This window comes from Bos javanicus, chromosome 14, assembly GCF_032452875.1.
Source record: "Bos javanicus breed banteng chromosome 14, ARS-OSU_banteng_1.0, whole genome shotgun sequence".
Lineage (NCBI taxonomy): Eukaryota > Metazoa > Chordata > Mammalia > Artiodactyla > Bovidae > Bos > Bos javanicus.
In genome coordinates this window covers 19,390,794-19,413,161 of record NC_083881.1, presented here as the reverse complement: position 1 = coordinate 19,413,161, position 22,368 = coordinate 19,390,794, and the positions used below count along the sequence as shown (strand labels likewise).

Below are 22,368 nucleotides of genomic sequence, written 5' to 3'. Positions count from 1 at the left end.
CCTCCATCTATTTGTGCAAAGCTGCTCCCAGAACCCCACACCATGCTGTTACTTCATCCTCGAAGAAATCTCTGCGGTCCTTATAGCTACTGTTCATGCTCCTGTGTTATACAAACTGAGTCATCAGTTACATTTGCCCACATTCACACAGCTCAGTTCAGTTCAGTCGCTCAGTCGTGTCCGACTCTTTGCAACCCCATGAATCGCAGCACACCAGGCCTCCCTGTCTATCACCAACTCCTGGAATTCACTCAGACTCACGTCCATTGAGTCAGTGATGCCATGCAGCCATCTCATCCTCTGTCATCCCCTTCTCCTCCTGCCCCCAATCCCTCCCAGCATCACAGTCTTTTCCAGTGAGTCAGCTCTTTGCATGAGGTGGCCAAAGTACTGGAGTTTCAGCTTTAGCATCATTCCTTCCAAAGAAATCCCAGGGCTGATCTCCTTCAGAATGGACTGGTTGGATCTCCTTGCAGTCCAAGGGACTCTCAAGAGTCTTCTCCAGCACCACAGTGCAAAAGCATCAATTCTTTGGCGCTCAGCTTTCTTCACAGTCCAACTCTCACATCCATACATGACCACTGGAAAAACCATAGCCTTGACTAGACAGACCTTTGTTGGCAAAGTAATGTCTCTGCTTTTGAATATGCTATCTAGGTTGGTCATAACTTTCCAAGGAGTAAGCGTCTTTTAATTTCATGGCTGCAGTCACCATCTGCAGTGATTTTGGAGCCCCCCAAAATAAAGTCTGACACTGTTTCCACTGTTTCCCCATGTAATTGCCATGAAGTGATGGGACCAGATGCCATGATCTTAGTTTTCTGAATGTTGAGCTTTAAGCCAACTTTTTCACTCTCCTCTTTCACCTTCATCAAGAGGCTTTTGAGTTCCTCTTCACTTTCTGTCATAAGGGTAGTGTCATCTGCATATCTGAGGTTATTGATATTTTTCCCGGCAATCTTGATTCCAGCTTGTGCTTCTTCCAGCCCAGCGTTTCTCATGATGTACTCTGCATAGACGTTAAATAAGCAGGGTGACAATATACAGCCTTGACGTACTCCTTTTCCTATTTGGAACCAGTTTGTTGTTCCATGTCCAGTTCTAACTGTTGTTTCCTGATATGCATATAAATTTCTCAAGAGGCAGGTCAGGTGGTCTGGTATTCCCATCTGTTTCAGAATTTTCCACAGTTTATTGTGATCCACACAGTCAAAGGCTTTGGCATAGTCAATAAAGCAGAAATAGATGTTTTTCTGGAACTCTCTTGCTTTTTCCATGATCCAGTGGATGTTGGCAATTTGATCTCTGGTTCCTCTGCCTTTTCTAAAACCAGCTTGAACAACTGCAAGTTCACGGTTCACGCATTGCTGAAGCCTGGCTTGGAGAATTTTGAGCATTACTTTACTAGCGTGTGAGATGAGTGCAACTGTGCGGTAGTTTGAGCGTTCTTTGGCATTGCCTTTCTTTGGGATTGGAATGAAAACTGACCTTTTCAGTAGCAAAGCCAGGATTTAAACCCAGGCTTCTTAGAATCCAAACCATGTCTTTCCCCCCGGCCTCCCAAGCCATCGTGTGCTGTGCTCTGGAGCTCTGTGCCTGCACACGTCCCCTCCAACCTTCTATTCTTCCACGGCCTGATATGAAATGTGTGCCACGGCCAGATTCCTCCTCTAAAGAACATGGACACAGCTGTGTAAGTTCTGGTTTATCTGTTCAGAAGGCACGCTCATTTCTTTATAAACACATCTGATGAATAGGAATAAAGTGGTTTTGGTTGCATTAATTTAGGAAGCATTTATTGAGTCCCTTACACATGTCAGGTACTGTCTGGCACTCAGAAACAAAGATAAAGGAGAGGCAGATGATCTATTCTAGGATTTGAGGGGTTTAGTTGTAGAGGCCAGCATAAACATTTTGAAAAGCACTAGTGAGTACAGAGAGAAGAGGTGCTTTTGCCACAGACGCCAGAAAAAGGGGCAACATCCATTTGAAAACATTTTTATCTGTATGAAATAATGATGGGTGAACCAATCAGACAAGACCTCTCACAGGGATAGCAATCTGTAGATGATTAATTACTTGGAGAGCTCCATGCTTCTCTGCCCTCAGAAGCCTGGGTTCCGGCAGCGCCGGCGTTGATCTGCTTCTCTCGGGTGTTCCCTTGGTGTCTGTCCCCTTGTGGGCTGTCTTCCCCTCAGCCTGCCCCCCATGGTGGTGGGGGACGTGTACACCAGCCAGCTCTGTACTGTGGCTTCCAGTGGAGACAGAATTGTAAACAGAATTTATTACTGGTCCCAGGTATGTCATAAGTGGAAAGTAGATTAAGACTGCTGCTGCTGCTGCTAAGTTGCTTCAGTCGTATCCGACTCTGTGCGACCCCATAGACGGCAGCCCACCAGGCTCCCCGTCCCTGGGATTCTCCAGGCAAGGACACTGGAGTGGGTTGCCATTTCCTTCTCCAATGCATGAAAGTGAAAAGTGAAAGTGAAGTCGCTCAGTCATGTCTGACTCCTAGTGACCCCATGGACTGCAGCCCACCAGGCCCCTCCATCCATGGGAATTTCATGGCAAGAGTACTGGAGTGGGGTGCCATTGCCTTTTGTTTTTCTGACGACTACAGTTCTCAGTCTGACTGTTTAGCTAACTAGCCATTAAAATAAGAGAGAAGGAAAAAAGTAAGGGAATTCCTTCTGTTTGTCTTGTTTTCTTTAGGTCACAGCATTAATCCCAACAGTTGTCTTTGCCACCCACCAGATTAGGACACCTTCTTCCTAGACAGTAAATAAGCACATTGATCTTATTTGTGATGTGAAAGAAATACTGTTTGTTCTGAGCTGCTAATAGGATATTTCACACTTTGGCAGGGTTGACAAGCACTGGAAAATGAAAAGAGATTTCACTTGGTTTTCCTTCTGTGCCCTTGGTGACATTAAAAAACAGTCTATTTTTCCCTGTTTACCTGAATTCTGTTCATAACAGACTCAATAAAGAACAATGGAAATGGTCCTTCGTGAAAGCAGACATTCTGACAAATTACTGTTTCTATTTGAATATACAGGGTTCTCTTTCTTTTCTAAATGAGCTTCAGTAGAAACCCTGGTGCTTGGCTCCACACCCTAGGATTCTGTGTATGTCCCCGTGTGTGACTACCTGCATGGCAGCCTGTGCCGCCACCGCCGCTGCCTCGTCAGGGAGGTCCTGAGCGAGGACTGGAAAGTAAACACATCGCATTCCTCATATTCCTTAGCAGAAGAATCCGTGCAGGCCCAGCCTCATGTTGATGTTCATTGCTGTTGTTGGTTGTCATGTGATTTATCAAGTGAGCTTTTACAAACCTTGTTGTTCAGTCACTCAGTCGTGGCTGACTCTTTGCGACCCCATGGACTGCAGCACGCCAGGCTTCCCTGTCCTTCATCATCTCCTGGAGCTTGCTCAAACCCATGTCTGTTGACTCAGTGATGCCATCCAACCATCTCATCCCCTGTTGCCCCTGTTCTCCTCCTGGCGTCAGTCTTTGTGTAACAAGTGATTTTAGATGGTAACTGTGCACGTTAGGTATTATGAGATCCTGGATCTTATTTAAACCAGTTTTAGCTGGCTTTGTCTGACAGTGCTCTGAGAAGAGAAGTGGGGGGATGGGGGGGTTCTCTCTACCAGGCGGAGGGAGACGTCAGGATACCCCTCGTTCCTGCCCCCCGCATGGCCCCTGCTGACCGCAGTGGACGGTGGTGGGAGACTGGGTTGTGGGGAAAGCCCTGACACTGCTGGGCCTCCTCTGACACTGCGTGGGCTGGAGGTGGGGCTTGGTTCTGGGCGTCGGGCATCACCCTGTGATGGCGGTGTGGGCGGTCCCACTGGGCTGCAGAGACTCCCCATGACAGCCTGTCGAGGGCCACGTGTGGGCTCCTCTCGCCCTTGGCTGGTGTGTGTGGCCATGGGTCACGGTTTTTCTGTGAAGTTTGCCTAAAAGGAAACAGCAAAACCCTTTCTGGCTCACTGGGCTGCCCCTTCCTTGTCCTTCAGTCGGAGAAAGTGCACTTTTGAGGGTGTTGTCTGCTCCTCTCTCCTTTCAGCATCTTCTCATTTTGTTTCTGTGCAACATCAGGCAGTCCCTGTGTCTAGGGGGAGAAACAGGGAAAGTGTATCTCCTCCATCTCCCTGGGAGTGGAGGTTCTAAATCTCCCTGAATGTTAAGCAGCTCCCCCTGTGTGAGGAATGAGCCTGAGAGTCTGAGAGGCACCGGGAGAACCTTGTCCTGTTTCTGCTCAAATGTGAGCCACCGCAGTGACTGTAACTGTGTCCGTTTGGTAGTGAAGGTGGAGTTCCTTTGGTGTCTGACGCCTCTTCTCTGAAAGAGGCGAGCTGTCTTCTTGTAACGTTCCCTTCAGGTCTGTGCTCCTCCCCTCCGGTGGTGTCTGCCCCTGAGGGGTCCTGAGGCCACCCTGCAGCAGCTCCCACTGGCAGGGGTGTGGTCGCCTCCTCCACCTGACTCCTGAGGCAGGATCTGCTCCTAGCAGCAGAGCAGATGCACTGACGCTGCGTGAGGCCAGGGTGCTCTCCCTGGGGCTGGTTTGTGGTGTCTGTAGCCAGCACGCCATTGCCCTTCGTACTCAAGATTTAGCAAGAGAGAGGAATCCAGCATTGCAAATAAATTTTTATTTGCGTTTCTTTCCCTTTCCAGGCAAAAGCTTATTATCCCAGGTGGAAGTTGCCCTGTTATTCTGAATACTTACTTTTGTCAGAAAGTTGTTGCCAAAGAAGATTCAGAAGCATCACGTGATGGGCACGAGTGTTACACGCCCTGTCCGAGGAGGAGCAGCACTCTGGCTCAGATGTTCCAGTTTAAGAGCCTAACCGATAGCTCACCCGAAAGCAAGGTATACTCCTCAACTTAGAAATTTTCACTTTGTAATAATACTGCATTTAAAGGCCAGGTATTTATAGAAGTGTTTTCCTTTGGTCTTCTTTAAGTATTCAACACACATATATGTCATATATACTCTAATTTATTAAAATTTGAGTTTTTTTTCTGTTCTCATAACTGCCTAAGAGCTTACTTAAGCCTCTTTAATTTATTTTAAAAAATCATCTTTTTCTTTTTCATGATGTTTGTTTCCCTGGGGATAAAGAGAGTTGCGTAAACTTGAGGTTACACACTGGAGATTGCTTTTTGGAATGTTAATGACCCTGAGCCATGACTATCCATGATGATGAACTGGGGGAGCGCTAAGCCACACTTGTGGTAGGCAAGAGGACACTCCTGGGGTGCTGTGGGCTCCAAGTGTCTGACTCCAGCGCAGCTACCTCAGGGTCGCCTGGCTCCCCGCGTCAGCACTGAGGGGTATGTTGAGGGTGACCACATGAGGGGAAACCAGAAAGCAAAGCAAATGGACTTTCATCCTGCTTTGTATGTGTGGAATCAAGCAGGGCCTCTCTTTGACTATCAGAACATGTGTCTGGAGGGTATTACGTGAAATCTCCCTTTAATCAATTTAACAGATGTACAGTATATGGCCCAAACTACATTACTGCTTTAACATACAGTTTCAAACAAGTATGTGATGTTAAATTCATGAAATGTGTCTACGTTGCCATCTATGCCAGGGTAGCTGCCAGAGAGCTTAGTGTCGAGAGTGTGGGCTGTGGACCTCAGTGCTGAGTTCGGGTCCTGCCTCAGCCACTTCCTGCTGGCAGTCTTGGGCAGGATTCTCGGCTCCTGTCTCAGCACGCCTGTCTGTATAACAGTGGTGACGGTGCAGCCTGCCTTCTTGGGTTGTGAGGGTCACATGTTTGTTACGCAAGCACAGGATGTAGAGAACAGTGCTGGGATGCAGGGGCACAGAGTCTTTTGGAGGCGCCGTCCTCTTGTGAAGGTGTTTACCGGGATTGCTGAGGCGGCTCCTGTGGTTCACTGGAGTGTGCAGAGTGCTGGCACTTCACAGTAACCCTGGTCCTTCTTTCGTTTTGTTTTGTAGTTTGTGCTTTGAGATTGTTACCTCATAGAAGAAAACTTTTAAAATTACCATGAGATATTTTAATAGGAGTCCTTTCTGCATGTTCTCAAACCCCCGAGGTGGTCTGTGTGCCTCAGCTCACCACGGCTGCACAGGTGGCCCGCAGGTGGGAGCCCTGAGCTGCGGCTGTGCATTTGTCCTTGTCATTCCTTGAGTGTCCTACAGTCACGCGGGCTGCCACATTTGGTATGGTGCATGCCCTCGTGAGTCAGGCTGCAAGTGTTCCTTTTGCATGTCTCATCAGGTTCTGTGTGATAGTCACACTGCGGTGGGCACAGACCAGACCCTCCATCCTGAACAAGTGGAGCCATGCGTCCCCAGCCAAGCTCCCCTTAGGGACTCTCTGCTGGATGCAGTCGAGAGCCACGGAGCTGCCGCCTGGACGGGAGTGGGCGTGCGAGTGGTGGTGCAGAGAGTGTACTCCCTGCCCTGCAGAGGCCAGCAGGCAGACAGCGCAGACCCAACCAGGGCACGGTGAGTGACGGACATGGGTGCCGGGCCCACACTCATCTGCACAGAGGGGAAGCTCTTCTCAGAGTGGTTTCATCACCACGCACAGGGGTGGTTTTTCTTTGGTTGGTTTTCTCTTACATCAAAATTTGAAACACCTGGTATGACAGAGGATTTTGTCCACGTATAATTATCTAAATGTGCTCAGTTGCTCAGTTGTGGCCAACTCTTTGTGACCCTGTGGACTGTAGCCTGCCAGGCTTCTCTGTCCATGGAATTTTCCAGGCAAGAATACCGGAGTGGGTTGCCATTTCCTTCTCCAATTTATCTAAATAGACCTAGTAGAAAAGTTAGTCACATTTACTTTTACCTTTGATTGTTTATGTTACTGAACGTCATACAAACATGATTGGTATTGTTCTGAAAGAGCCAAGGCAAGGTTAAAAAGACCATGACAATAGCCGTCAAGTTTTATGTCTTAGAAACCAGGATAAAGAAATGGCAGCTGGTGGGTCTGTGGCTCTCAGATGGGCCTTTTGAGTTCACTTCGGTGTTACCTCAGGATCTGTGAGTGATGCGGATGTTGCTCACTGCCCTCGCCCGTGCGGCAGCCACTGACCACGCAGGCAGTACGGCTGCTGGGGCGAGCAAACTACATTTATAATTTCACTGAAGTTTAATTAAGTCATTTTAGGTAGCCCCTGTGGGTAGTGGCTGCCTTGGTGCCCTGCCTAACTCAGCAGCTGTGGGAGCAAGGGAGACCTGTGATTCACAGTGCTTCGCTCCAACAGATAGTGGGAGCGGCAGCTTTCTACTCGCATTTCCACTCTTCCTGGTTGTGTGTTTGCAGACAGCTGTAGACATATGGTTGAGTAAGAGTTTCTTTGTCCTTGTCAGACCCTTCTGAGGTCATCTTTCTATGTTAAATTGCTCTCAAAGCAGTAACACAGATTTATAGAAGAATAGAAATTAAAAGTGTAGATGCCAGTTTATCTGACAATCAGTCATTTTGTGCCTCTACTGTTAGAGAAGCACATACTGAAGCAATAATAAGTCACAGGCATCCTGTCCTTACGGTGCCTTCTGATGTTCGGAAGGAGCGGCAGCAAGCACGACTCTGTTACCTGTCAGTCGCCTTCCGGTGGACTGCAGCTTACTTTGAAGGACCATGAATTTCACAAAGTCCTTTCAGGTGCAGAGTTACAGAATATTTCTTGTGGAATTATAGAAAAGTTTATTTTTATTCTGTTTGGAAAATGTATGTGTGAAACCAATATATCCGTCTTTAGGTCTTTAGCACACTTGTAGCTGTTGACCGGTTTTGTTCTAGACTTAAAATTGTGTCCTTTTAAACAGACTTACCTGAGACAGTTACAGATCAGACAAAGGTTTTGTCTTGCTTGGCTGCTTCTGCGGTCTGTGACCATGCTGGGCTCTGAGGAGAAGATCCTAAAGCCCGCAGAGCACTGCTCCCACCTGGCACATACCAACTGAGGCTGTGCTCACAGTGGATTGAAGGCAGGGCAGGTGTAAAGCTCAGAAATAGGAAAGCAACACTGAGTTAATCAGATGTAATGAATATGCATCAGTGGGCATGGGGATTTCTTGTAGCACATGTGAGATTGTAAACAGAGGCTGGAGGACGGTAACCCATTTCATAGATGAGAACACTGGGCCTCAGAGATTGACTTGCTGACAGTTATACGTGGATGAAAGAAAACCATCATGAGATATAGAATCCCCACATGACAGGGTTGTAGAGAATACTGAAGCTGAAAGAAAGGGAAGAATATTGACTTGGAAGCAGGCTCTGTTTGATGCTAGATGGCCAGGGGCCAGTCACCCTGGAAAGCCGGCATGGGACCTGAGTAGACTGTGTACCATGAGGAAGGGTGGTCCTTCTGGACAGAGGTCATAGCGTTTGGCCTGGGGTGGGAGACGAGCCTTCTGTGATGTATTTGAGGTACAGAAAGGTCTTACTGTATAATCCATTATTAGTTTTTTCTAGATTCATTTGCTGTAATAATGATCAGGTCTCCAGTTTACAAATCCAATTAATATAGAAGGAATAAGACCCTTAGCCCTCTACTGATTCTCTGCTGGTGTGTATAAGGTGTGTCCTTGAGAGTCACTCAGCAGCATGTGTCCTGGCGTGGACCTTCACACCTGCATGTGCCACACGATACGAGGGGAGACACCCTCAGAAGACGTGGGCGTGCTGCCCGGAATGCTCTTTTCTATCAGCGATTTCTGCCTGTAACTTCTTGCCTGCTGGTAATTTCGGGCAGCCGTGCAGTGCACAGAGTCAGTCTTGTCCAGAGGCCCGAGCACGGAGGACATAGCAGGGAGACTGAACAGTGAGGGCCACTCCCCTGAGTTAGCTCACCTGCTTTTTCCCAAGAACCTCTGCTCCAGCAGTGAACTGAAGTCTTCTCTGATCACCATTTGTTTCCGTAGAGCCAGAAATTGCCATGTCAGAGGAAATTGAGGCCTGTGCCTGGGCATAAACAGAAGCAAGTCTGTTTTCTGGGACTCTTGCTACAGTGATTCTCCCTTCCTGCCCAACCAGGTCAGATGCCCCCCGAGGAAACACTGTGATGACTCACGTCTAACTTGGCACCTGATCTCGTTTGTCTGTCTGCTCCCAGCACTCTACCCATGGCACTTTTATGAGATCAGTCACAGCTTAGCTTCTGATGGCATATAGCCCAATTTTTGTCACCTTTGAAATTAAGAGACATTTATTTGAGGCCTGCCAGTCCTGAAGAGGGTCAGATAGATTTGTCCTCTGAGCTGTGAAACATTAGCGAAAGTTTACATTAGATTTCAGAAATGTCATATGTAAGTCTGCTGTCCATTGTTCTTCTGGATGACTTCTTTTAACTCACACTATTAAAGAAAACATTTTTACTTGGTTTCTCAAGGTGTTATATATCAGAGTAAGCCACATGAACTTTAGTTTTATAAATCATTCAATCAAAAGTAACAGAAGCCAGACCCGAAGCACTCCCTAAACAGTAAGCAGGAAATCTGTTCAGCACCAGCACACACCTTTACCTGGACCCACTTCATGTTGGATAAGTGCTAGGTAAACGTATGACTAATCAGACCACAGGCTTTTTAGCCCAGGGGGAGCACTAGTTTCTTCTGGAGGGAACTGCAGCAGAGAGCGCAGAAGTGGGCTGCCTGCCACAACCCCCTCCTGGCAGAGTGGTGTCTAGACCACTCTACTCCCTGTCCGTGGTGATTGACTTTCTTCCTCCCTTTCTGAAACCATCACTTCCTTTTTCCTTGAGATGCTTAACTTAGGGACAGATAATTTTATCCCTCAGAGACACGTTGTTTCTAGCCTGTCACTGCAGAAACATTTTTTGCTGGAGAGTTAGTCTTTCGTGAGGGCATTGAATTCATAGAACTTGTCCAGTGGTCTTGCATTTGGACGAAAGCCTGGAGGGAAAGACCCTTCATATTTAACTATTTCAGGGGATTAGATCTGATAGACAGAGTGCACGAAGAACTATGGACTGAGGTTTGTTACACTGTACAGGAGGAAGGGATCAAGACCATCCCCAAGAAAAAGAAATGCAAAAAGGCAAAATGGTTGTTTGATGAGGCCTTACAAATAGCTGAGAAAAGAAGAGAAGCAAAAGGCAAAAGAGAAAAGGAAAGATATACCCATTTGAATGCAGAGTTCCAAAGAATAGCAAGAGATAAGAAAGCCTTCCTCATTGATCAGTGCAAAAAAATAGAGGAAAACAATAAAATGGGAAAGACTAGAGATCTCTTCAAGAAAATTGGAGATACCAAGGAAACATTTCATGCAAAGGTGGGAAAGTAAAGGACAGAAATGGTATGGACATAACAGAAGCGGGAGATACTAAGAAGGGGTGGCAGCAGTACACAGAAGACTGTACAAAAAGGATCTTCACGACCAGATAACCATGATGGTGTGATCACTCACCTAGAGCCAGACATCCTGGAATGTGAAGTCAAGGGGGCCTTAGGAAGCATCACTATGAACAAAGCTAGTGGAGGTGATGGAATCCCAGTTGTGTTCTTTCAAATCCTAAAAGATGATGCTGTGCAAGTACTGCAGTCAGTATGCCAGCAAATTTGGAAAACTAAGCAGTGGCCACAGGACTGGAAAAGGTCAGTTTTCATTCCAATCCCAAAGAAAGGCAATGCCAAAGAATGTTCAATTTATCACACAATTTCACTCATCTCATACGCTAGCAAAGTAATGCTCAAAATTCTTCAAGCCAGCCTTCAACATTATGGGAACCGTGAACTTCCAGATGTTCAAGCTGGATTTAGAAAAGGCAGAGGAATCAGAGATCAAATTGCCAACATCTGTTGGATCATCAAAAAAGCAAGAGAGTTCCAGAAAAACATCTACTTTTGCTTTATTGACTACGTCAAAGCCTTTGACTGTGTGGATCACAACAAACTGGAAAATTCTTAAAGAGATGGGAATACAGACCACCTGACCTGCCCCTTGAGAAATCTGTATCCAGGTCAAGAAGCAACAGTTAGAACCGAACACGGAACAACACACTGGTTCCAAATTGGGGAAGGAGTACATCAAGACTATATATTGTCACCCTGTTTGTTTAACTTCTATGCAGAGTAAGTACATCATGTGAAATGCTGGACTGGATGAAGCACAAGCTAGAATCAAGATTGCCAGGAAAAATATCAGTAACCTCAGATATACAGATGATACCACCCTTATGGCAGAAAGTGAAGAAGAACTAAAGAGCCTCTTGATTTGAAAGTGAAAGAGGAGAGTAAAAAAGTTGGCTTAAAACGCAGCATTCAAAAAATGAAGATCATGGCATCCAGTCCCATCACTTCATGGCAAATAGATGGGGAAACAATGAAAACAGTGACAGACTTTATTTTTGGGGACTCCAAAAATCACTGCAGATGGTGACTGCAGCCATGAAATTAAAAGACACTCCTTGGAAGAAAAGCTGTGACCAACCTAGACAGCATATTAAAAAGCAGAGACATTACTCTGCCAACAAAAGTCCATCTAGTCAAAGCTGTGGTTTTTCCAGTAGTCATGTATGGGTGTGAGAGTTGGACCGTAAAGAAAGCTGAGCACAGAAGAATTGATGCTTTTGAACTGTGATGTTGGAGAAGACTCTTGAGAGTCCTTTGGACTCTAAGGAGATCAAAACAGTCAATCTTAAAGGAAGTCAGTCCTGAATAATCACTGGAAGAACTGATGCAGAAGCTGAATCTCCAATGCTTTGGCTACTTCATGGGAAGAACTGACTCATTGGGAAAGACCCTGATGCTGGGAAACATTGAGGGCCGGAGAAGAAGGGGACGAAAGAGGATGAGATGGTTGGATGGCATCACTGACTCGATGGACATGAGTTTGAGCAAGCTCTGGGAGTTGGTGATGGACAGGGAAGCCTGGCATGCTGCAGTCCATGGGGTCACAAAGAGTCAGACACAATGAGTGACTGAACTGAACTAATATTGTGTTTTGCTCAGTCGTGTCCAACTCTTTGTGACCTCAGGGACAGTAGCCCGCCAGGTTCCTCAATCCATGGGATTCTCCAGGCAAGAAGGCTGGAGTAGGTTGCCATTTCCTTCTCCATAAGCTGCATTTTAGTTTCATGGAAATTCATTGAACTGAACTCAGGAAAGAAAAACATTGTCCTTTCTCTCTACTTTGACGTTTTATTCTCTTTTCATCTTTTGACCCTTACTTAGTCTCTTGGCTTACATTTCTTCCTCTTTTCACTTCCCCTGGTCCTGGGTTGGGTTCTGATTCTACATAGTTGACAAAACCAGGCATTGTCCTGTGCTCATGGAGCATTGTCTGGTAAGGGAGTCCCACATAAACCAATTGAAACCAAAGACATTTATGATTTTAAGTTGTACTCAGTGCTTGGTGAGAACAAACAGGATACTCTGAGAGACAGTGAGTCGACAGTTTGGGGATCGAAGGCCCGTGTTCTGAAGCAGTGCTACTTAAGTGACACTGGAAAGCTCAGAGGATGTTGGATGAAAAAGAGATGAAAGAGAAGTATCCATGGAGGCAGGGGTGTGGGGGGCCTTCTAGAGCTCCAAACAGGAAGGAGGTGGCAGAGTGGCAAGCGAGTGTGGGCCACTGGTGTGCCTGTCCGGCAGACACGTCAGCTGTGGGACGGAAATGGTTTGGGAATGAGAGGGCGTGGAGCATGGCCTCAGTGGAAGTAGAGAGGCCCAGAGGAAGCTCCTGCCAGGCCCAGCACAGACAAGGCTCCCATCTCACACAATGCCGCAGGGAAATGGAGACACTTCTCATGTGCGTGTGACTGGATGGAGGGTTGGGGGTGGTAAGGCAGAAGGAAATAGTAAGAGTGCTTCTCAGGCAGATTCAATCTGGGGCCTGTTCAGTTTGAGATTCCTTTGAGGCATCCAGGAAAGGGTGTCAGGTGAACAGTCTGGATAAATAGATCTCACAGTTAGGGAAGACTTTAGCTTGGAGGTAAGTATTGAGGGATTTTTAGCCTCCAGCTTGCCAGTCTGTGTATTTGTTATGTGCATTCGTGTGTGGCTGATGAAGAGTACTTTTGTCCATGGTGCCAGATTCCAGAGGTCCTGGGGCCTGGAGAGAGAGCAAGATGCCCTCGGCCCTCCTCCCTTTACACCTTCAGAGCTGTTCCATCACAGGCGGAGACTGTCTAAGGCCAAGGCAGTGGATGTGAGCACACTGCGGACATAGCAGACACCAAGGAAGGAAAACATTGGCTCCAAGACTTCAGGTCCTGCAGCACTGGAGGATGGAGCCTGGAGGGGAAGGGCTGGTCGTGGCAGCACTCTGTCATGGGTCAGTGCCTCAGGTGAGAGAGGGCAGCTGATCTGATGCTGCAGAGATGCCTGACAAGGTGACAGATGACGCCAGGTGAAGTTCCTGGGTGACTTACGTGCAGGAGTTACCGAGGGGGTGGGAGGAGGGTGGAAGCTAGCTCCCTGGGCACGGAAGAGGGTGTGATGCAAGGAGCATGGACAGGTTTTGATAGCAAGGTCTTATTGATGCAGACGGGGATGAGAATGCTCAGCATTCAGTGGCACAAGAGAACTACAGTGCAGGCATTCTGTTTCTTGCTCCCAAGACAGGTACCAGTTTTCTTTCTTCTTGTGTGTATCAAGACAGAGTGGCATGGAGTTCCTCCAGAATAGCGAATTATGCATGTCCGCAGGGAGAGAGCGCAAAGGGAGGATGACCGCTCCTCCTCACCAGGACACATAGGCCGCCCCACACGCCCTTCTGTGTCCCCCACACTCCACCAGTCTGTGCAGTGATTGTATGGATCGACCTGCACAGCAACACATTTTCATAGGTTGTTATTGTTAGTTGTACTTTATTTCTTCATATTGTAGAAAAATTGGAATCACTCCTCTTCAATGGTTTGAGTATTTTTATTGTGATGCAAAGATATAAGAGCAGAGCATCATTTTCTTAATGTCTCCTCATAAATGATGTCAGAGCCCATTCCTCAGGTTCTCCTTACTTACCTGTGCTCTCAGTAAATACAAGTCTTCTCTTAATCATTAGCTCTGTGTTCATGAGTCTTAAATAAAGCCTCTAATCTCAGCTTCCTAGCTCCTACCTTTTGCCTGTTTGATCTCTCAAACAGCTCTTGGTGGTCCTTGTGATATCTCAGGGTCATTCAGCCCTGATTCCTTCACAGCCTGTCTTATTACTGGTGATTCTACTAACTGACATCCAGACCTGTTTATTATGTTCTCTGCCCTTCCTTCTGTTCACATTCTGGAGTACCGTGAAGGGTAAAAACAGCATCGTGTCCTTGGAATTACAGCTCTAGGTCTTACTGTTCTTAATGCATATGAAGAGGTGTCAGCATTGGAACTATCTTACTTCTATCTCCTCTTTTTTATATAATTCACATGCTGTAAAAATTCACCCTTTTATAGTATACAGTTCAATACTTTATGTTTGCAGAGTTGGTCAGTCATGACCATATTCTAGTATTACAACATTTTTATTGCCTCAAAAAGAAACTCCATACCAGTTGGCTGCTAACTTCCCTTCTCCCAGCCATGGCAGCCATTAATCTACTTTTTGTCTCTATGGATTTGTCTGTTTTGTAATAGTGCTGCTATGAACATTTTAATCCAAGTTCTTTCTGTGGACATAATTTTTCAGTTTTCTTGAGTATATATCTGGGAGTGGAATATCTGGGTCATAGGGTAACTCTTTTTTAAATTCTCTGAGGAATTAGTGTTTTCCAAAGAAACTGTTTTGGCACAATCAATAACATAGAAAAACATTTATTTCTGCTTTATTGACTATGCCAAAGCCTTTGACTGTGTGGATTACAATAAACTGTAGAAAACTCTTCAAGAGATGGGAATACCAGACCACCTGACCTGCCTCTTGAGAAACCTATATGCAGGTCAGGAAGCAACAGTTAGAACTGGACATGGAACAACAGACTGGTTCCAAAGAGGAAAAGGAGTACATCAAGGCTGTATATTGTCACCCTGTTTGTTTAACTTCTATGCAGAGTACATCATGAGAAACGCTGGGCTGGAAGAAGCACAAGCTACAATCAAGATTGCCAGGAGAAATATCAGTAACCTAAGATATGCAGAGGACACCACCCTTATGGCAGAAAGTGAAGAGGAACTCAAAAGCCTCATTGATGAAAGTGAAAGAGGAGAGTGAAAAAGTTGGCTTAAAGCTCAACATTCAGAAAACTAAGATCATGGCATCCAGTCCCATCACTTCATGGGAAATAGATGGGGAAACAGTGGAAACAGTGTCAGACTTTATTTTGGGGGACTCCAAAATCACTGCAGATGGTGACTGCAGCCATGAAATTAAAAGACACTTACTCCTTGGAAGGAAAGTTATGACCAACCTAGATAGCATATTAAAAAGCAGAGATATTACTTTGCCAACAAAGGGTCCTTCTAGTCAAGGCTATGGTTTTTCCAGTGGTCACGTATGGATGTGAGAATTAGACTGTGAAGAAAGCTGAGCGCTGAAGAATTGATGCTTTTGAACTGTGGTGCTGGAGAAGACTCTTGAGAGTCCCTTGGACTGCAAGGAGATCCAACCAGTCCATCCTAAAGGAGACCAGTCCTGGGTGTTCATTGGAAGGACTGATGCTGAGGCTGAAACTCCAATACTTTGGCCACCTCATGCAAAGATTTGACTCATTGGAGAAGACCCCGATGCTGGGAAGGATTGGGGGCAGGAGGAGAAGGGGACGACAGAGGATGAGATGGCTGGATGGCATCACTGACTCGATGGATGTGAGTCTGAGTGAACTCCGGGAGTTGGTGATGGAGAGGGAGGCCTGGCGTGCTGCGATTCATGGGGTCGCAGAGTCGGACACGACTGAGAGACTCAACTGAACTGAACTGAAAGAAACTGCAGCATTTTACATTCCTACCAGCACTGTGTGAGGGCTCCAGTTCCTCCACATCATGCTCAACACTTGTCATGGTCTTTTTTCTACTAGCCATCCTAGTGTTACGGAGCCATATCTCATTGCGGGTTTTTCTTCCAGCCATCCTAGTGGGTATGAAGCTGTATCTCATTGCAGCTTTTCTCATTGCAGCTTTGATTTATATTTCCCTAAGGAGTAACAATGTTGAGCATCTTTTAATGCTTCTTGCTCATTTGTATACTTCGTTGGAGAAATGCTAGTTTAAATCCTTTGCCTACTTTCTTATTTGGGTTATTTGTCCTTTTTTGTTGAATTATAAGAGTTCTTTATTCTGTATATAAGTCTCATATATATGATTCACAAATATTTTCTGCCATTATCTGGTGGGCTTTTTTCCCCACTTTTTTTATAGCTCTCTTTGAAACAGAAGTTTATAATTTTGGTGATGTCCAGTTTATCTTTTGGCTTGTTTGTTTGGTTGCTTGTGCTTTTGGTGTTGCATCTAAGGAAGTGTTGCCTAATCTAGGCTTATGAAGGTTTACTTCCGTATTTTCTTCTAAGATTTAATAGGTTTACTCTTCCATTTAGGTCTGTGATCCATTTGAATGATTTTTGTTTATGGTGTGAGGCTGGGGTCCAGCCTCACAGTCATGCTAACATGACTACTCTTTGTCTATGGAATTTTCTTGGCACCCTTGGCAAAAATCAGTTGACTGTACATGTAAGTGTTTATTTCTAAACTCTCATTTCTCACCCTTTGTGCTGTCTGCATGTCTCTATGCTAGCACTGCAGTGATCTCAGTTACTCTATGTTTATGCTGCTGCTAAGTCACTTCAGTCCTGTCCAACTCTGTGCGACCCCATAGACAGCAGCCCACCAGGCTCCCCCATCCCTGGGATTCTCAAGGCAAGAACACTGGAGTGGGTTGCCATTTCCTTCTCCAATGCATGAAAGTGAAAAGTGAAAGTGAAGTTGCTCAGTCGTGCCCGACTCTTAGCGACCCCGGGGACTGCAGCCTTCCAGGCTCCTCCATCCATGGGATTTTCCAGGCAAGAGTACTGGAGTGGGGTGCCATTACCTTCTCCCTCTATGTTTATATTATGTTTCAAAATCACGAAGTATAAGTCCTCTAACTGTATTTTTCCAAGATGATGTTCAGAATTCTGAGTCTTTTATATTTACATATGAGTTTTAGAATCAGCTTGTTAATTGTTATTTATTTTTCAGTAAATCAACTGGGTTTTTGATAGAGATTGTGTTGAATATGTATGTCAATTTGAAGAAAATTGCTATCTTATCAGTATTTAGTCTTTGGATCCATAAACATGGGATGTCTTTCAATTAGATCTTTCATTTCTTTCAGCAGTGCTTTATAGTTTTCAGCCGTTAAATTTATACCTGAGTATTGTCTGTTTTTTTTACTATTGTAAATGCAGTTGTTTCCTTAATTTCAAATTGTTTATTGCTAATGTGTAGATATGAAGGTGATTTTTATATATTGGCCTATACTCTGAAGTCTTTTTGAATTTGCTTGTTAGCTGTCATAGTTTTTTAGTGGTTTCCTTAGGATTTTTCATACATAAAATCATGTAGTCTTTGAATAAAGACAGTTTTACTTCTTCATTTTCAATCTGGATGTATCTTATTTCTTTTTCTTTCTTAATTTCCCTGGAAGCTCTCTTAATTGTCTTGAGGCAGAAAAACCAAAATGGTTATTTAATGCTGTGGTGTTTTCACAGTAGCTCATCTCCAAATCATTTTCTCAGTCTTTTGAGGCCTGTGCAGACTTCACTATGGTTGTATGCCACTTGCCCTGCGAAGTCTCTCCTGGTTTTAGCCATGCAAATAGTCTCTTTATCAGTGTATTAGAATGAAAAAAAAAAGCAAATTTTGGAAGTAGGCAGGCGTGGGTTTGAATCTGAGCTTTGCTAACCTACTAGCTATATTTTCTTGGTTAAAGATAGGTAGGTAGATAATCTTAACTCTCTTAATTTTTTTTAACAGCCCCATGCAGTTAGTAACGTCATTGTCAGTCATGTATAATTGTTTTGAAGATTCAGTGAGATAAGATTTATAAAATGCCTGGTGCCAAGCATACACTCTTAACACTATTTGCTTTATGACAGCTGTAGTCCTTTGTATTATAGTTAGTTATAGAAGTGTCCGTCTTTACTGGAAGGTTGTCAGCTCCTTGTGGGTAAGGATTATGTGTCGGAATATTTATTATTGCCTCCTGGTACACATACTGTGCCTACTATATCTATAGTTATATATCCCTGAATATTTTTTCAGTTAGATGTATCTCTTTTGGCATTTATGATGGTTTGTGTGAGTTTTCATTTCTCCTCTTCTAGATGGCACAAAATGGATCCATTTTCCTACCCTTTATCTCCTTTTTAAGCTTTTATCATTTTATTGGTCTAGTGTCAGATTACAGGTAGCTGGTTGCAATTTTAAATGTTGCAGAGTAGAATCAGAGCTATGAATAATTTGAAAGCAGTATGTTCATGTTCTTTAAACTGTGTAATACCAACCTATATCATTGATCCTGTTTATATTTACAGCATACATGTGCCTTGAATGTGTGTATGTATGCTTAATGAGCTTATTGATAATATAAAATAGCAATGAAGGTTCCCTCATTCTTTTTTTATGTATTAAACCAGTGATACACTTGAAGGAAAAAATCAAAAGGAATGGCAACAGCCTAGTGATATGAGTACAGACATTTAGGAAAATAAAATGTTCATAACCTGATGAAGATAGCAAGAGTAATTTTCCAAATTAATAGCCAGACAACTGTGGTGCGTGTATCCATAGTTGAGAGTTTGCATATTAGTCTGACCTTGGTGATTTTCCAGCACCTGTTATCCATCAAGATCAAGAATGATTTCAAGGTGGCCCTATATAAAAGCCGTGGAATTTTCTGCCTGTTCCTGACCTCCTTTCTCTGGAAACTTCTGTTCTTAAAGAGGCTGGAGACCTCTGATGATCTGCACCCCCACCCTCTCGTGCCTGCAGCTTGATCTGGAGCTGTGCTGTGGTCACGCTAGAACTTTCCTGTGAGCCAGACAGCGCTCTGGAATGTGTGCTCTGAGAGGACAGCGCAGAGCAAAGCCGTGGGAGACAAGGTGCCAGCCGGCAGCGTTGGGGTGGGAGGCATGGGGAGAGGGGAGCAGATGCGAACACTCAGCCCCACGTGCCTCTGCAGCCAGATGCTCAGAGGGGCGAGATCAGAGAGACCGGACTTGACCTCCCACTCCAGCTGGGCTGCCAGGCTTGCCGCCCCCTCTCCCCCGTTCGCCTGTGTCACGTGGACCTGTTCCGCCCTGCCTCCCAGCTGCTGTTGGATCCAGAGCACTTGGGGCAGCCAGCTGGCAGTCTTGGGAGGCTTGCCCTCGTTGTGCTCATTTCTTGGCCCTGAAGTTCTAATTAGCTTGAGCCTGATGAGCGCCATGTGCCACAGAAAACTGCAGCAAACGTATCCTCCAAAACCATTCTTGGGAAGAGAGAGACACTGTGAACAAAGACTCCTGGTCTCTTCTGGATCAGCTGGCCTAGCAGTGATGAAAACGTTCTGAACCTTCATGTTTATTTGCACAGATACAAAAAGAGAGAGGGATGGATACAGGGGCATCTAGACAGTGCTTGTTGTAGAGTGAGGATAACGGCTGGGTGTTGTGCATTCACTGGCACTTGTCAGTACTTTCAAAATCAGCCCATACATGTCGTTTTTAAATTTCACTCCTCCTGTTTAACCATCTGAGGTCAAGGACTGTGACTCATTGGTTTTGGTACAGGACCACGAAGGCAGCCTGTGGGGATGGGAGAAACAGTAGTGGGAGAGGAGCTGAGGGTGCAGTGTATGGTTGGCTGTGTCACCGTCTTCACACAGGACTAACCAAGCTGTGGGCACAGCGGAGCACAGGAGCCGTCATTCCTCAAAAGATACCTATGAGGAGGCTTAGGGTGGGTGGTTTACTGAATTGCCAGGGACACTGTGCTTCAGGAAAGACTCAGGGCCCCTACAGGGGGGTCATTCAGTATAAAGCAGCAGGCAGGGGGGCTTCTAGAGAGGAAGCAAGGAAGGAGTAAGAGCTGCTCTGGGCCCAGGGTGTTCATCAAGAGGAAAAAAAAAACAAAACCTGTTGCAAATGACTGAAGGTTTTAAAGCATTTGTTACAATTAGTGCAGAACTAAGAAATCAAGATAAAAGCAAGCCCCCACAGGTAGAAGATGAAAGGATAAAAACATTTTAATGACACTTAGTGAGGAGGAAGGAACCCATGACTTGAATGAAAGAGAGAAGGTCTGAGTCATGCAGGGGCAGCTGGCTGGGCCAGTCTCTGGGTTTGGAGTAGCCCTTACTGTCAGCCCGCTGCTCTGTGGGGTCTTTGGCTGTGTCCTGGCCTGTCTTTCCTCTCCCCTTGGTGGAGTCTGAACACAGAGGGAGCAGAAGGACCAGGCCGGCTATACGCATGGGAGAGGAAAGAGAAGAGCTACATTTCCCGACGTCTCACTACTTATACCAGGGGCTTCCCTGGTGGTGCAGCAGCAAAGAATCTGCCTGCCAAAACAGGAGATGCAGGAGATGTGGGTTTGATCCCTGGGTCATACTCCAGGGAAAATCCCCTGGAGAAGGAAATGGCAACCACTCCAGTATTCTTGCTGGAAAACTCCATGGACAGAGGATCCTGGCGGACTACAGTCCCTGCGATCAGAAAGAGTTGAACATGACTTAGAAACCAAGACCATCACACCACTTACACAGTCTCTTGGAAAACTGGTGTTTATTGGAAGGAATGATGCTGAGGCTGAAACTCCAATACTTTGGCCACCTCATGCAGAGAGTTGACTCATTGGAAAAGACCCTGATGTTGGGAGGGATTGAGGGCAGGAGGAGAAGGAGACGACAGATGATGAGATGGCTGGATGGCATCACCGACTCGATGCACATGAGTGTGGGTGAACTCTGGGAGTTGGTGATGGACAGGGAGGCCTGGCGTGCTGCGATCCATGGGGTTGCAAAGAGTCAGACACGACTGAGCAACTGAACTGGAAAACTGGGAGGTGGCCTAGGAGGCTCTGCACCACGAGTGTATGCCCAGAGAAGCCGCAGTAGGATCCTGGTGTGTCGGAGACCATAGACATTCTTCGAAGGCCTGTCTGTCTGGGAGCTGCAGAAAAGTGGAAAACTGCAGTGACAGCAAAGACACTGGAAAATTTTATCTTTAAATCTTTCGAAAGCAAGTAATTCCAGTTTTTACTCTGCTCATTAACATCTTCTCTTCAGAAAAGGCCAGAATGAGATTCCTACAGTGACATGCTTTGTACCAGGGCTACAGCATATTTGGTAGCTAGTGTCATCCAACATGGGGATAGTCTACCAGAGTCTGTTTATGTTTAAACTTGGAGTTTCTTCCAGGTGCTTCCTAAGGAAGAGTTGGTGCTCTCTTCTGGGGTGGGGGCGGGTCAGTGAAAAGTGGAGCAGAGACCAAACCTGGGACTGAGGTGTGGCAGTGAAACCCCTCTCAGGGGCTCTCAGGCCGCCTGGAAGTTTACACGAGGAGGGGCTGTTTCCATCACTGCCTGGGGAGGAATTGTCCATTGTGGGACCAGTTCCCTGAATGCCTGTTAGAACACATGGATTCTATGTGTCCATGTCACCTTTTCTTTAAAAAAATTTTTTTTTAGATTGAGGTGAAATTCACATAAAACTAACCATTTTAAAGCATGCAGCTCAATGATACTTAGTTCATCACAGTGTCGCGCAGCCACCACTTCTGTTTGGTTCCAGCATATCCTGCGCCCATTATCAGTCCCTCTTATAAGCCTCCCCCACCCCCGGCCCCTGGCAGCCGCAGCCCTGCTTTCTGTCTCTACGTCTCCACCCGTCCTGGACATTTCCTGTAAATGGAGTCCTAACAGTGTGTGGACTTCTGTGCCTGGTGTCTTTTACTCAGCATCATGTTTTCAAAGTTTGTCCATGTTGGAGCCTTCTGTCCTTATGGCTGAATAATATTCCAGTGTATAGATATATCACATTTGTATTTACCCACTCATCAGCTGATTTACATTTGGGTTGTTGCCACTTCGGGCTGTTATGGATGATGCTCAGTGAACATCTTTCTAGAAGTCTTTGGGAACAGATATTTTCATTTTTCTTGGGCATATCCCCAGGAGTAGTATTGCTGGGCTGTATGGTATTTCTGTGTTTAATTCTCTGAGGAGCCACCAGAGACGCACCATTTCATATTCCTGTATCAGGCCTGTGATTTCTCCACACCCTCCCTAACACATGTTACTGTCTTTCTTTTAATAACAACTTTTGTAACTAGTCTGAAGACTAGTTTTACGTCTTCCTTTCTAGTATGTTTGTCATTTGTTTCTTATTTTTACCTAATTGCTCTGGGTGCAGTTTCCAGTACAACAGTTAAAAGGAAGTAGCAAGAAAAAGTATTTTCACTTTGTTCCTGATCTT

The 22,368-nt window shown here is 45.6% G+C and overlaps 1 protein-coding gene across 1 annotated transcript in view; it reads left to right on the top strand.

The window, feature by feature from the left end:
- SPIDR (scaffold protein involved in DNA repair) overlaps positions 1-22,368 on the top strand; it is a 277,556-nt gene that overhangs the window by 176,604 nt on the left and 78,584 nt on the right. Inside the window, exons 9-10 of the mRNA XM_061438706.1 lie at positions 4,682-4,877; positions 6,259-6,488. Of these exons, the coding sequence (XP_061294690.1) occupies positions 4,682-4,877; positions 6,259-6,488 (426 nt within the window). The remainder of the gene's footprint in view (positions 1-4,681; positions 4,878-6,258; positions 6,489-22,368) is intronic.